At 38.7% G+C, this 14,631-nt stretch overlaps 3 protein-coding genes across 3 annotated transcripts; 1 reads left to right on the top strand and 2 right to left on the bottom strand.

The window, feature by feature from the left end:
• Positions 1-432: 432 nt before the first annotated feature.
• Positions 433-2,084, bottom strand: c21h18orf32 (chromosome 21 C18orf32 homolog). The gene is made up of 3 exons (XM_026173592.1): positions 2,000-2,084; positions 996-1,196; positions 433-774 (listed from the first exon to the last, which is right to left on the bottom strand). The coding sequence occupies exons 2-3, from the start codon at positions 1,173-1,175 to the stop codon at positions 709-711; spliced, it is 246 nt and encodes an 81-aa protein (XP_026029377.1). The 5' UTR covers positions 1,176-1,196; positions 2,000-2,084; the 3' UTR covers positions 433-708.
• A 63-nt stretch (positions 2,085-2,147) lies between these two features.
• rad1 (RAD1 homolog (S. pombe)) lies at positions 2,148-6,274 on the top strand. The gene is made up of 7 exons (XM_026173589.1): positions 2,148-2,210; positions 2,637-2,874; positions 2,988-3,096; positions 3,189-3,346; positions 3,564-3,664; positions 4,614-4,712; positions 5,963-6,274. The coding sequence occupies exons 2-7, from the start codon at positions 2,680-2,682 to the stop codon at positions 6,138-6,140; spliced, it is 840 nt and encodes a 279-aa protein (XP_026029374.1). The 5' UTR covers positions 2,148-2,210; positions 2,637-2,679; the 3' UTR covers positions 6,141-6,274.
• Positions 6,275-6,740: 466 nt separating this feature from the next.
• On the bottom strand, positions 6,741-10,979 carry bxdc2 (brix domain containing 2). The gene is made up of 10 exons (XM_026173588.1): positions 10,775-10,979; positions 9,480-9,591; positions 9,343-9,386; positions 9,189-9,259; positions 9,049-9,098; positions 8,885-8,958; positions 7,864-7,914; positions 7,562-7,663; positions 7,331-7,459; positions 6,741-7,237 (listed from the first exon to the last, which is right to left on the bottom strand). Exons 1-10 carry the CDS (start codon positions 10,922-10,924, stop codon positions 6,992-6,994), a joined length of 1,029 nt encoding a protein of 342 aa, XP_026029373.1. The 5' UTR covers positions 10,925-10,979; the 3' UTR covers positions 6,741-6,991.
• Between the last annotated feature and the right edge of the window lie 3,652 nt (positions 10,980-14,631).

Raw genomic sequence — 14,631 nt, 5'->3', positions numbered from 1 at the left:
AACGTGTTTGAATAAGGGGAAGCCAAGTTACACAACAGAACATATGCAGACACAGTAACAAGTCAATAACAGCATTCACTTCACTGGCTTAAATGTGGCTGATCAGTGTAGGGTATATTCCAATACTATAAAGATATTAAATGTTATTAACTATATTTTTCCTTTTTGAGCAATGTGTGACAAAGACAAACGTTTCCCAGCTGCTTCTATGTCTGGAGTAATTCTTGCACTGTACATGCAACACTGTTACTACTGGCAGTACACATAAATGTCAGGTCTAAATTTTTAGTTTATACCTACTTTCGTGTCAAGTTGCTAACATTCTTTCATATTTATTTTAATTATTTCAAAGTTATATGAACAAAACAGCTTTCTTAACAACTCAAATATGAAGAGAACACATTATTCAAAATGAAGAAAAAGCAGCAGAAGCACTTAAGAGGTCTTGTTTATTTTATTCATTATTTATGCTTAAAGTTTAACTTACAAAATCTATGTCCTTCAATACAACAAACAGCTGTATCAATTAATGATTAACAGAAAATATATCAACAAGATGGATGACAAAAATAAAAACAAGCTCCAAATAACAATTGGAAGGTTATAAAATCCAATTAATTCTAAGGTGATTTATAAGTTAATTTATAGTTTCTCTAGAAGAATTAAATATTTACATTGTTTCTGAAGCATTGAATATATTTTGAGGCGTCAGTCTGTCTTCTTATCCGTTGCTATTGTAGATCCATTAGCAGTGGCCTCGCCGTTGCTTTCAGGCTGAAAAACATGAGTGAAATTTTTTTTTAAAACTTCAAATCAAATAACTATGAAACTTATACGTTAAAAATGACACAACACAGAGACCCTTTGAGTGGCTCCTATTAGTTTTACTATCATTTTTAGATATATTCGCTCTATATACCAGAGCTGGGAAATATTTCCATAATTATTTTTAAGTTTCTTAATGAAAACATCACAAAAATTTTCCATTTACTTACCTTGCAAGTCCCATTACTCTTTTCACTAACTTTTTGGTCATTAGCACTGGTCTCCTGCACTGCCTTTTTGCTCCAGAATATATTAATAATGGGTGAAATAAAAGGATAGAGATAAGGCTCCAGGAACCTCTTGTAGACCCACAAGAGGACAGGAATCACAATACAGGGAATGCACACCATAGCTGGTAAAAATGGAAAAACCTACAACAGAGAAAAAATATTGTGAGTTGTAAAAAAAAAAAAATACATAGTAAGTTTATGGTTGGTTGTTGAGATATTGCTACAAGGTTCCTGTAGAATGATTTACTAACATTTCATGAATTTATTAACATTTATACAATAATTAAAAAACAAACAAACAAACAAAAACGACAAAAACAAAAACAAAAACCCCACATCAAACAATCCAACATGCACTTTAAAACACGAAAATAAAGCAAAAAACATATTGGTTGAAATGACAGAAATGTGTACATAATTTGAAAAGTAACAGAATCTTGCTTTATAAATAGGTTACACAAATTTAAAAAAGAAATTTATGGCATATTTACAACAATTACTGCCTACGTGAATTTTAAACTCTTCTGGTCTATATACGTTAAAAATGACTGTACTGAGACGTTTATTATTTTGTTTGTTTTATTTATTCTGGCAGCTTGGGTCTTCCACACCGAGCGACCTGTCAGCCATACTGACGTTTTCAAAGCTAACCTGAGCTACCTTAGTTAACGGTGGAAGGAAGCTTTCTTTCACACGACTACACAAATTACTCTGTTCGTGATTTCTGTTGTTGTGTGCTGTAAATTGTTTTTCGATCATTTTTTAACTTGACACAGTTGACACACTATTGGTTTCATGCTCTCTAAGCTCAAATAAAACAGTGAGCTAAAGCTAGCGTCATATCACACCCGGTAGCTTGTTATGAAAAACTGTCACCAAAGTTCAGACAGGAAAATAAAAAGATTTGAACTGTTACACGAGGAAAAAAGAATAAAGACTCTCACCTCTCCCAATCACAAAATGATGTTGTCACGCACTACCGATGGGCAGAGTATGTTTTATGGCGAAATATCTGGAATGTTGCTGACGTAAGACGTACTGTAATCCAACTTCCGTAGAAGAAGAGCGACAGGCGGAAGTTGTTCATCACCGGGCGCCTTTCTTCAAAAACAATCACAAGAACTGCTGCGTAACAGCTTTATAAGAGACACGAAGGTAGTTACAGTTTTTCTGGGGAGAATATTTTAAAAACATTAATGTATAGAAGAATCTAGATAGTACAAATGTAAATTATATTACCGTTAATTCGTGTTTTACGTCGTTTTAAACTCCAAGCGAGCCACAGTAAAAAAAAAAAAAGCTTACAAGCTTAGTACTTCAGTAAAAGCAAAGTGACAGTTCGGTGTGTGTGTGTGTGTGTGTGTGTGTGTGTGTGTGTGTGTGTGTGTGTGTGTGTGTGTGTGTGTGTGTGTGTGTGTGTGTGTGTGTGTGTGTGTGTTGTAGAATCGACACAAATCACTTTGGCGCATTTACATTCTGTCCGATTTAGAATATAAAAGATACGCCATTCAACAAAGTTTTACCTTCATGCGCATGTGATGTATGATTGGAGCGGCTAATTCGATGTGTTTACCTTTACAGGGACCTCACAGCGGGTATCTGTGCGCCTTTTTTCAGCGCTAAAATGCCTCTCTCCACTCAGTCGCAAGGCGATGACGAACAGTACGTTTTAGTGGCGAATTTGGACAATGCTCGCAATCTCTCCAACATCCTGAAAGCAATCACCTTCAAAGATCACGCCATCTTCACAGCTACAACCAACGGCCTTAAGGTCACAGTGGAGGACTCGAAATGTCTGCAGGCCAATGCCTTCATCCAGGTCTGTTTCTCTTGTATTTTGTCAGTGAACATACTTAAATGAGCAGGTATGTTTACTTTGTGTTTAATCCTATAATACTGATACCTTAGTGAAGTTGTACTCATGTCTCCCAGGCTGAGATCTTCCAAGAGTTCACCATAAGAGAAGATCTGGTGGCTTTTCAGATCAACCTCACTGTTCTCCTTGATTGCCTCAATATATTTGGTGGAACCACAACACCAGGTAAAATTCATAAAAATAAACGAATTTAAAAAAAAAACCCCACCTGAGATGGGACTCAACATGCTTTTTATCTGTTTCTTGTGATGCTGCAGGTGTATCAACAGCCTTGCGGATGTGCTACAGGGGGTATGGGTACCCTCTGACGTTGTTCCTGGAGGAAGGTGGTGTAGTGACCGTGTGCAAGATTAACACGCAAGAACCAGAAGAACCGATTGACTTTGAGTTCTGCAGCACTAATGTCACGAACAAGGTTAATTTCACTTTTTCTGTTATTAAAACTGGAATATTAAATATACAAAAAAATCAGATGGGAAACAATAAACCAATGCAAACGAATCAGTTCAGAAATTACAGTTTCTCTGGTTTCCTTACTTTACAAATCCAACGGGCATAACACTATTTGCAGGTGTTAGAAAAACAGGAAACACAACTCAGTAACAACTGATGTATCCCTGGCTCTTTTGTAGGTGATCTTGCAGTCAGAGAGTTTGAAGGAAGCCTTCTCTGAACTGGACATGACTAGTGAAGTGCTACAGATTACCATGTCCCCCAGCCAACCATACTTCAGGTGTGCTGTCCTTACTGTACTTTTTCTACAGTGTCGTGCTGGTTTATGATTACGTTGCTGACCTTAAAAAAAAATCACTGTGTTTAAAATGACTGTAAAGTCCTTTACACACCAAGAGAATTGGGGGGGGGGGGACAGATGAAATTCAGAATTTAGTACACAACATATGTAAACACTGAAATGGTAGAAACAGAGACTCTAGGTTCAGAGCAACAGGGAGAATTTTGCGGTTTCATTCAGAAGTTGAAGCTGAATCACGACCGCTTATGTATGTACATCTTTCCAGATGTCATTAGGGTAGTTTGAATTCTTGTGGGCAGAGTTAGGATCACATCTGAGGGGGCAGAGAAGTCATTTTGTAGAACTGATTGTGTTTCTGTATTGAAATTGTGTTGTTTACTTTTGCTGCATCACCAGTTTTCAGTACCGGTGTGTGTTTTAAGCTACAAGTAGACTTTTGCTACCAAATGCAGTGGTTTGATTGGCAGATCTCTTTATTCTCGTTCTGAAAATTGAAAAATATCGGAGTCCGAAAAACATTTTCAACGCACAAAATCTTCAAATTAATTCTTTTTATAAGTCTGGTGTGTAAAGCTCTTAAAAGAAAAATCACTGACGATATCCACTGGGAAAAGTATTTGGGATTAGACATAATCCACTTCTGGGAAACTAAGTCTTCTTAACGGTAAAGTTGAGGCATGTTTTATGCTGGATTGTATCGATCTGATTGAAGCTAACACTAAATATAATGTATAGCTAAGCTAAAGGTAGGCACAGTGACTTTCTTCAAGGATTTGTTGTAACAAAATAGATCTTTTTCCTGTCATTCATTATCAGTGTGCTGAGGTAGTTTGCAGTCTAACTTTGCCCCCTCTGCATTATTTTTGAAAGTGCTGCTCTTTTTACCTTTCATTTATATTATTATTATTTGATTTGTTGATTTTCTAAGGTTGTCAACGTTTGGGAATGCTGGAAATGCTCATTATGATTACTCCAAAGACTCGGACATGATGGAGCTGTTTAAGTGCACCGAGACACAAACGAACAGGTTAGCACACGAACACATGCGCAGATTATTTAGACTGTAGAGAACACAAACTAGCCATAGGTGGACTGGGAGGACAGGAAGCACCAACACAGCGACTAAAACCAAATGTCATACACAGTAGAGAATGACATAGCAGAAAATGTGTGATCTTTATCTCGCTGTAAAGTCAGTCACGACTGTCTGTGACTGACTTTACTCTCATTTTCAGTCTTGACCCTTTTACATGCCTGTTCACGCATGGTTGCCAGGCAGGTAACTCTGATCATAATGTGAAAAAGCTGAAGATGTTGACATGAATAAATCCAAATATTAAAAAGTTATAACCAAATATACACATCTTTCCTTTGAGAGTCATAAAATTAGTATATCTGTTCAGTCACTGTGTCAAATATACCCTTGGACAACAAAGTTGATCAGATTCTCCAGCATCAGTCGGGTAATGCCAACAAACTAGACTGTAAATGATGACCTCCAGCAATGGTAGAAGTCATTTTTAATGAAACATAAGAAATGCTGGAATATATTTGTATTAAACTGTTGTTTAGCATTTTATTTTCTTTAAATCTAGTTTGTTTTATTTGATTGTAATTCTGAGCATTTTGTGGCTTATGTTTTGGGAAAATAATAATAACCAAAGGGCAGTGATAATATTTTTTATTATTAACAAACTAAGCTTTGAAAATATTGACACTCACTTGTGTGCACACACTAATAACTAGTGCCAGTGTCCTTAACCTAAGTATGAACTCGGATAGGTATACACTCACCTTGTAGGCGCTCTAGAAATTCCTGGAATTGGAAATACTTCACTCAAGTAGACTCCCATGGTTTGACCTTGTGTTGTATACTTGTGTGCAAACTGTAATTGCCAGCATGGCTCCTAACCAGAGGTCTGGCCACAGGACGTTGCAGCACCTGCATGCAGGTGTTTAGGATTATAATCATTTCCCCGGTGACTCTTCGTCCCCTTTACATCTCCTTAAAAGCAGACTTGTTATAACTTATGTAATAGAGCTTGTTAACTGGATACATTTGACTTGTAACTGAATAAAAAGCACAGAAAAATAATGACATTTACAACTGCAACTGGATATGCTGACACTAATGAGTCAGCACTCCTGGATCCAGTGTTAAGTGTTTTCTTGGTCTTTCTATCGTATCATGTTAAAAATCTCTGCAAGAGAAATAGTTTAGGCATAGTTTCAGCGTATCCCCGTGTAATGCTTTGTTTGTATTCTGTCTGCAAACAGATACAAGATGTCCCTCCTGAAGCCGTCCACCAAAGCCTTGGCTTTGTCCTGTAAAGTCTCCGTCAGGACAGACAACCGGGGCTTCCTCTCTCTGCAGTACCTGGTCAGGAACGACGACGGACAGATCTGCTTCGTAGAATATTACTGCTGTCCCGATGAGGAGGTGGAAGAGAACTGAGAACACCAGATTCAAATCTGACTTGTAATAAGCACCTTAACTACACACCGGAGTCCAGTTTGCCAGAGGAGGCAGGTATGGAGAAAATGCCGGACTTGTAATGGGCACAGTGGAGTAAACAGAAAATGAACTGATTCATCATTTGCCAGATTTGAGAGATGTTCTTATGCTCTCTATGATTACGCCACACGTCATAATCGTAGCTCGATGTGCTGCAGGAGTATACAGAGGCATGTTCGATGTGTGTTCAAGTACTCTATTGATTACTATGGTGACTCAGCTGTTTTCAGTCATAAGTCTCACAATTTGTGAATGTTACTCCTGAATTTGAGTCTACTTGTTAAATGCAGCTCTCTTTATATTTGCATATCAGAGCTCGTCTTTTGACATATGCTTCCAGATGGCTGACAGCCTGTAAAACAGGACACATTAGACCCAGCTCACTGATCTAAAACAACTAGACAGTGATCTAAAACAACACCTATTCTACCTATTTTGAATAGGTGTGATTTCTCTTAAGCTGTGGACACACTTCCTCCAAGTCTATGCTGACACTATTCCAAAAGCCTTTTATGGAGTATACATCACAGGATACAGAGATCAAGTTGGTATTTTATTTCTATGACATAGAAAAGAGTTTTTACTCCAACTCAATAAACATTACATCAAGAAAAACTTGTTTATTAGAAAAAGAAGAAAGGAGTTCATAAACTGGGGCAACAAAACATGATGCATATTTTCCCAAGGACTGTTTCTAATACTGTACTTGAGTCCTGACTGTGTGGTGACATTCCCATATTTTTACTGAATAATGGCAGCAGCATTCACTCAGCTTATTGCAGTCCATCCAGTTACCTGCGTGCCATCTGCATCCTTTGTCTTTTGAAAGCTTTTTGTTTTTTCTTCACCACTTTCGTCTCAGGCGCTTCCGTCTGAATGTCAGCGGGCTTTTCCTCAGCCGGTGTCAGGAAGACATCCGCTGTAACGTCACTTTCCAGGTCCTCCTTCGCAGACGTCTTCTTTCCTTTCTGCATCTCCTTTACCATCTGCTTCTCTCGCACTTTGGCTGCCGCTGCCAGTCGCATCTCTCTCCGGTGCTGCAGGAGCATACAGAGAGATGTTCGATGTAAGAACATTAGTATATCAGGAACATTAATTGTAACTTCAGCTATCGTGCAATGGATTTTTACCATGTTAGGAGAACGGAAGTCTGGGTTTTCATAGAGCGTAGGCCCCCCAAAGCTCCCCTGAAAGATCTTCATGAGGTTAAGAACAAAGCGAGGCCCAATCTCCACTAGAGAGCCATCTTCCTCAATGATCTGAACACAGCCAGAGGAAAATAAGAAATATTTCATTCGGAATCTGCTCAAGCCAGGGATAAAATATCAAATGAAATTTAGAAAAGTATGGCAGAAGAGTACCTGGTAGTTTCGAAACCAAATCCTGTTGTCTGCAATGGTGAAGGTGAAAACATGGTCCACAAAAGGCTGACTCTTAGGATGGTAGCGTGGGGTGGAAAAGGTCTACAACAGAAAAAATGAATGAGTTCAGTCAGAAAATACAATTTGTTCAACTCTTCAAGAAAAAAATGTTTAAAAAAAAAAAAAAAAAAAAATCACATCTGCTCCGTTCTTACAGTAAAAACATGATATGTAATCGGACTTTAGACTGAAAGTGTCAAAAACTGCAATCAGTTTACATTCACGCTGTCCTGGAAACGCACCTGGATGAAGAGCTCTTTCAGTAAAGCATAGTGAGGCTCCTTATCGAATTTCTGTTGAAGAAAATTAAAGAGTAAAAATAAAAACTTCAGCTCTTGCTCAGGCGTTTTTTCTTAAATTCAACTTAAACACAAAAAAACTTTCACTATTCAGATCACAGGCCGAGAATTTTATATCAGAGCGAAGACATTGTGCAGAGTTTTGTGACGCTATTTGTAGGGATGGGAATTGAGAACCAGTTTATGTAGAAAACCGATTCCCAGAAGTCCAATTCCTTGGAATTGTTATTCTGCCTTTCTATCGATCGCTCTTATTGGTTCCTGCACGGTTCACCTGTCCGAGGAGGAAAGTGGCGACGCAGTCTGGAGCGTGGATATGGACACTTACTTTTATTGCACAAAAGACTGAGATAAATGGTTAAGTGGAAAACTGGACAGAAAAAACTGCATTATGCTGCTAACACAACTTCGGCACTTGTGTGGTCTGCTTTGTATTCTCCAAGAGAAAGATCTTAGTGTTCTCATTAGGGACTTGTGTTAGTGTGTGGGGTTGTAGCCTCAGGTTTATATTGTTAAATAGTGTGTTTCAGCTAAGTTATAGAGTAACATGAAAGTAATGTAACGAGTACTGTAAGGAATTATTTTTCCAGGGAGTAATTAAGTAACGTGTTCTGTGTAATATGTCTAACATGTTCTGTGTAACCTGCTCAAACATTTAACCCACAGCATGCAGTTAATTTGCATGAAGGTAATTTCTATATTGCTTCTTAGCAACTGTGGTGACTTTCAAAACGGACCCAATGACAATCGATAAGTAATCGAATCGATAAATGATATTGATCTTGGAATCGCTAAATTCTTACCAATTCCCATCCCTATTTCCTTGACTACACTAAACCATAAATATCTGATGTGGTGTTGATGAGACTCATAGTGCAACAAATTCGGAATAAAGACATACTGATTATAAACTAACAGCAAGTCTAATTTATTACTCCCGGCTTTATGACCCAGTTCTACTCACAGGATCAAACGAGAGCAGCGGCCTGGATCCTTTGAGGCAGTTTCCTGTCAGTTTGAGTTCGGCCAGTGTGTGAACTGTCAAAGAGGAGGGGCAATGCAATTATTTTTCCCAACGTATAACAAATGATTGCTGCATTTGAGGGCTTTGGTGGCGAAATAACTTACTGTTCTGGACTAGGAACTTTGCAGAAGGGCCATGGGGGCTGTTTGAAATCCTACAGGACAAGAACATGATTGAACTTAGTTCAGATTGGCTCTCCTATGAGTCTGATGTACACGAGATGTAATACCAATGAAATTCTCACCACATGTAGAGGTCCTGCTTCTTCTTGGCCTCAAAATAGAGGCACTTGTTGCAGTTTTTGATCTCACAAACCTGCCAAACAAATGACTTTATTCTCCTGGATGCTTTACATATGTTATGCAAGAGTAAACTAAGATGTTAAACAGCAAACTTACCTCGTTTATGACAAACAGCTTATCCTTTCTGTCCATTTTTGTGTCTAAGCACAAGATTTGTGGGTTAGTAAGGTAAGACAGATAACACAGGTGTTTGTGTGAAGCAATGCTGTAGGTCAGTGCTACATGACACTAACCTGCCTTTGCATGAGGCATCATGGTCCTCAGGTCCTGCATCAGGTGTCTGGTTCTGAAGTTGATCCCTCTGGAGGAGAAAATCAGAACTCTTTCCTTGTTGGTCCATTTGCCCTGTTAAAAACAGTTTAGCTCAGAACATTGAACTAAAACAAATACCAGTTTGCAATTTCAGTCTTAAAATGCAACAAAAGCAAAGAAAAAGCGTTCTTCTACTACGGTTCAGAACAGATATGGGTCTGCCCGGGAGTTTTTCCCTGTCTGCGGAAGGCTGTTGGTCCATTGTTTACCTCAGCTGTCAATTCTAGGTAAGAGGGATCCACATTTATTCAATCTGGAAGAGACCGTCAAACTTTGTGGAAGTAGTACAGGTCAGTGACCTTTGACCTCCATACTGAGGTGAGTTATTGAGGATATGCTGAACCTTTCTGTTGGTAAAAGCTGCTGTTTTGATGCTTTGTGAATAAACCCTCCGATGTAAGCAAACTGCTTATTACAGCAAAACCTTTTTGGGACACTGAGTCTACTTTATAGCCAAGTGCTGTTGTTGTTTAGCCAGTGACTATGAGTAACAGCAACAACATCAGGAACAAATTAGCATGTTGTTTCCATGTACAAAAGCACTGGCTTGAGGTGAGGATAACGAGGATGACGTTTTCTTAAAATGCTGGTGAGCTTCTCTCTTTTCCTTTGCATTTTTGTTTCTTTGATGAAGGGGACCCCTTCTCCACAACCATAAAACACAAGCATAATCCTTCAAGTCTTGAGTCTGAAGACGAAGGCACGAATTTAAATTAGCCTCATAGTTCGAGTTCTACGAGTTCTCTTCCTTTGGTGTTTTACACATGTAGCCAAGCTTCAGCCTCACATGTAAAATGCGAGTAGGTGGAAATGTCCTTCCCGGCCACTGTATTTAAATAAGCTGGGGGAACATGGCCGCCGCCAAAAAAAAATCACGAGCCATTTATGTATTTTTAATGGGTTAACGATGCGTTTATTAAAACGCATCAATTTGTTGAAAGGAACGTAATAACACACTATCATATTTTTGAGCACAACATTCTTTCTTTTTACTATTAATTAGCCTTAAATACCGACTGTACGTTTAAGAAGGCAGTTTGGTTCATATCTGTGTCGATATCAGATTGGGAATGTTAGGATATAACGAATTCCTCTATCTGATGCTACACACTGAGTAGGTTATAGATAAGTAAGTAAAGTAGCGCGTAGTTGGTAAACTGAAGTTGGCTCACCAGCTAAAATAGTTCAGTGGACAATAACACGCTATAACTCTGACCTGAGAGATCGGTGCTGGCACCGTGATCTCATGTTCCTTCTCTCTTCCCACTTCCTCTAGGTCTTTGCCTTCATCTGGTACCAGTTTTCCTTTTTTCGGCTTGAAATCAACGGAATCCTGGCCGGCACGTTTTCTCTTGAACGGCGACATGTTTGCACGCACACGGAAGTCTCCTAAAACTTATCCGAAGAAAAAAATATAACATAAAACAAAAGTTAGAGTGACCTCTAGTGTCCTGGAGATGGTACCCCCAACGTCTTTTTTCCGATGGAGGCTCTAGAAGAAAGAAAGAAAGATCCCCTTTTTCAACCCTGGCATTGGAAAAAAAAATATTCATTTATTCGTTCATTTATTATGTAACTCCTGCCTGCCATAGAGACAGGAGTGGCATGATGCCAATTCCTGCCTCCACCTGCCTGCCTAACCCATTCTATGGCTGTGTCCCAATTCAGGGTCTGCACGCTTGAAGTACGCGCACTACGCATACTACGTACGGTGCGTACTATAAGTACGAGAAGTGCGGAAGTGAGAGGCTTGTGAAATGGGACGGTCGCGCTGTTCAGGTTGCCTAGCAACCATGATACTAACCGCGAGACACGTTACATACAGCATTGTTTGACAGAAATGAAGGAGAAAAATGTTTTGTTGGTCATTCATTTTTGTCATGACATCACTTTGATTAGTTGAGTATCTGAGGCTGAGACCACAGGACTGTAAAACATGATAGTTGGGCGTCATTTCTGTGCTGAACAGTCATGTAAGATTAGTTAGTAAATAACAATTAGTTAATGTTGTTCATGAGACTAAAATCATCTCACTGTGGTAATGTAAATATAATATGGCCTATATAATAGATTAGATTATTATGATACACACACACACACACACACACACACACACACACACACACACATATATATGCCAAAGCGCTCCCAGGCGGAGGATAGTCCTCCCCCAACTGCTATCAGGGCAGGAGACGTTCACACCTGTGCGTCCAAACGGCAAATGAATCGCGCATGAGCGAAGTCGCTGCTCCCGCACTGACTGTAACGCAGTCAATTCTTCTTTTACTGTTATGCTGTTTTGTGGATCACAAGGTTTAAAACTACTTATAAACATACACTCTCACACACAAAGTAACTCCACCAGAGTGCCAATTTCGGGTCACTTTTGCCGGTCCAGGCCCGGATAAAGGAGCAGGGTTGGAATTGTGACATTAAAAAACAATAATTGCTAAAAGAAATTTAATTTGTAGTTCCAAATAAATTCTAACTGCATTTAGGACGTTTTTACTCACTTTATGTCTCTTCCACGATGTTATTTCTCTCTCCAACAACGTAGGTTACAATTACATTAGCATGATCAATTATGCAAATTAGGTGATGGCGTCATTTGGCGACTTCTAGCGACTTTTAGGACAACCAATAGTGATTTTCCTTACTGAGGAGTTGGCAACACTGGCGTGCAGACCTTGAATTTGGACACAGCCTATTTGTTAAGTAGCTCCAGGATGAACCCTGGGTTCCCTGTACTAAAAAGGTCAATCAGTTACCGGGTTACATCGCCATGGTAACTCATTCTGAACCTTAAGTGATCGTCTGCCAAAAAGTTCTTTCCGGTATTCGCCAAAAAAGTGATGACTCGTATTTTAATTGCTGTAATTGACTTGTTGGCCTATAACATGTGAAGCATGTGCCAAATGTTTCCCTTATGATCGCTATTAGGTCATCTTGAGCCACAAACAACATTCTTGCTACAAGGTAGAAAATGAAATTAGTTTTTGGTAAGGTTAATTTTATATGACCATTAAAGAGTCTTGTTGACATTCAAAATGTCTTTGAGGGGGCTGTATCAGAAATGGCAACAAATTAGCGTTATAGTTCTATAAAGATATTTCAGGTGCCCAAAAAGGACTTGATTGGTTATAATGTAGGTACAATAATAAGTCATGTTTTTAAATAGACTAGAATAGAAGAGAATAATCCTTTAATTGTCCCACAAGGGGAAATTTGGATGTAACAGCAGCAAGAAAGACACATATACAAACAAACAGTGCCCAAGACACAGAACAGAAACATACACAATTTTTACATATTTACATGAGAGGCAATGGTTACCAAAAACAGAGTACTGTACCGTTATTAAATTAAATAAAATTAAATAAAGATAAGAGGCAAACCCAGGTTATAGTGTGAATCGGTTGATAAAATAGTGCAAGTTACAGCACTGATGTAAACATCTGTGTTTGTTGGGAACGTTTTGATTGTACACTCTGACAGCTGCAGGGAGGAAGGACCTGCGGAAACGCTCCTTCATGCATCTAGGATGCAGCAGTCTGTCTCTGACGGAGCTCTGCAGTTCAGCAACATTTACATGCATGGGGTGGGAGACTCTGTTCATCAGAGATGTTATTTTGGCCAGAGTCCTTCTGTCTGTTTAAGATAAGATAAGATAAGATAAGATAAGATAAGATAAGACTTTATTGATCCCACAACGGGGAAATTTTTGCATCACCTCAGCTCAGGTACAGATATCAGAAGGAAATACAAAAATACAAATAAGTACAATCAATGAAAAAAAGTAAGATAATGCACTATATACAGTGGTAGCATACACAGTATGTGATTATGGATATAATTGGAAATATGGAAGACATAAACTATATAGCTTGATATAGCTATTGTACCACTACTATTCCTATTTATAGACATGTACACACACACATGTACACACTAAATATACATATGTATACATATACAGACATATATACCTGCACATGTCCGTACACATGGAAGGTCCATTATGCATTACCAATACAAGCAAACATCTTACATGTAAAAAACACTTTCTGGCACAACGCCAGATTAGAGATGAACAGGTATGAACTCTCCACCGACTGAACTCTTGATCAATGTCACAATTCCTAAATGATAAAGTTGTGATACTGATAAATTTGTTAACTCGCACAATTGGCATTTTTCCCAGCTTTTCTTCCTGCCTTGAAGTCAGCTACACTTTACCAATATGTAGCTCTTTTCCCGTCTTACTGTCCAAAACACTGAAAGCACTCACAAATTCATACAGCAATACACTTTATTTACTGTTATATTGTTTTTATGTTCCCATTTCCTGTGTTGTAAAGCACTTTGTGATTTTTATCTGTGAAAAGCGCTATATAAATAAATTTTACTTACTTACTAGCACTTTTAACACAAAACAGTACAGTTTTTTTTCTCTCATGTCGCCGATTTAGTAGCTGTGTTATTTTGATTCTCTGTTAATGTAATAATCAGTGTGATTGCCAAATCACCCCTTGAATGTGAACGTGCTCACACCTACAGTGGGGAAATGTGATTCCCTGCTGAAATTGTAAGTTTGCTCATTGCCAAAGAAATGAAGATTCTCTCATTTTTCTCATGTTTTGCTAGTTTCATTTTTAAATGAAAGAGGGATAATATCAATTTATAATCCAGAAAAAAGCATCTCTCCACCACCATGGGCAAAACCAAAGAGCTGCCAAAGGATGTAAGGGACAGATTGGAGGCCTGCACAAGGCTTGACTGAGCTCTAAACCATCAGCAAGAAGCTTAGAGAGAAAGGGAAAATTGTTGCAAATATTTGGAAATGGAAGAAATATAAAATAATCATTGGTCACCCTCGGTCTAGTACTCCATGAAAGATCTTCCCTCATAGGATGAAGATAATCATGAGGAAAGTAGTAGATCAGTCTAAAACTATACAGGAGGCTCTGAAGGCAGTTGGGACCACCATCACTAAGAAGACCTTTGATAACACACTATGCTGCAGTGCATTGACGTCTTGCAGCACCACCAAGGTCCCCGTGCTCGATAAGGCAA

Source organism: Astatotilapia calliptera, chromosome 7, assembly GCF_900246225.1.
Source record: "Astatotilapia calliptera chromosome 7, fAstCal1.2, whole genome shotgun sequence".
In the NCBI taxonomy this organism is placed as follows: Eukaryota; Metazoa; Chordata; class Actinopteri; order Cichliformes; family Cichlidae; genus Astatotilapia; species Astatotilapia calliptera.
This window is presented reverse-complemented; position numbering and strand designations above follow the sequence as displayed.

What these genes read in the sequence shown, in the direction of transcription:
- c21h18orf32 (XM_026173592.1), bottom strand. Translation starts at nt 1,175, where the DNA reads ATGGTGTGCATTCCCTGTATTGTGATTCCTGTCCTCTTGTGGGTCTAC. An exon ending in AGAGTAATGGGACTTGCAAG is followed by an intron (nt 775 to 995) that starts GTAAGTAAATGG and finishes CATGTTTTTCAG; the next exon opens with CCTGAAAGCAACGGCGAGGC.
- rad1 (XM_026173589.1), top strand. Translation starts at nt 2,680, where the DNA reads ATGCCTCTCTCCACTCAGTCGCAAGGCGATGACGAACAGTACGTTTTA. An exon ending in AGGCCAATGCCTTCATCCAG is followed by an intron (nt 2,875 to 2,987) that starts GTCTGTTTCTCT and finishes CATGTCTCCCAG; the next exon opens with GCTGAGATCTTCCAAGAGTT. An exon ending in TGGTGGAACCACAACACCAG is followed by an intron (nt 3,097 to 3,188) that starts GTAAAATTCATA and finishes GTGATGCTGCAG; the next exon opens with GTGTATCAACAGCCTTGCGG.
- bxdc2 (XM_026173588.1), bottom strand. Translation starts at nt 10,924, where the DNA reads ATGTCGCCGTTCAAGAGAAAACGTGCCGGCCAGGATTCCGTTGATTTC. An exon ending in TGCCAGCACCGATCTCTCAG is followed by an intron (nt 9,592 to 10,774) that starts GTCAGAGTTATA and finishes TGTTTTTAACAG; the next exon opens with GGCAAATGGACCAACAAGGA. An exon ending in TGAAAGAGCTCTTCATCCAG is followed by an intron (nt 7,664 to 7,863) that starts GTGCGTTTCCAG and finishes TTTCTGTTGTAG; the next exon opens with ACCTTTTCCACCCCACGCTA.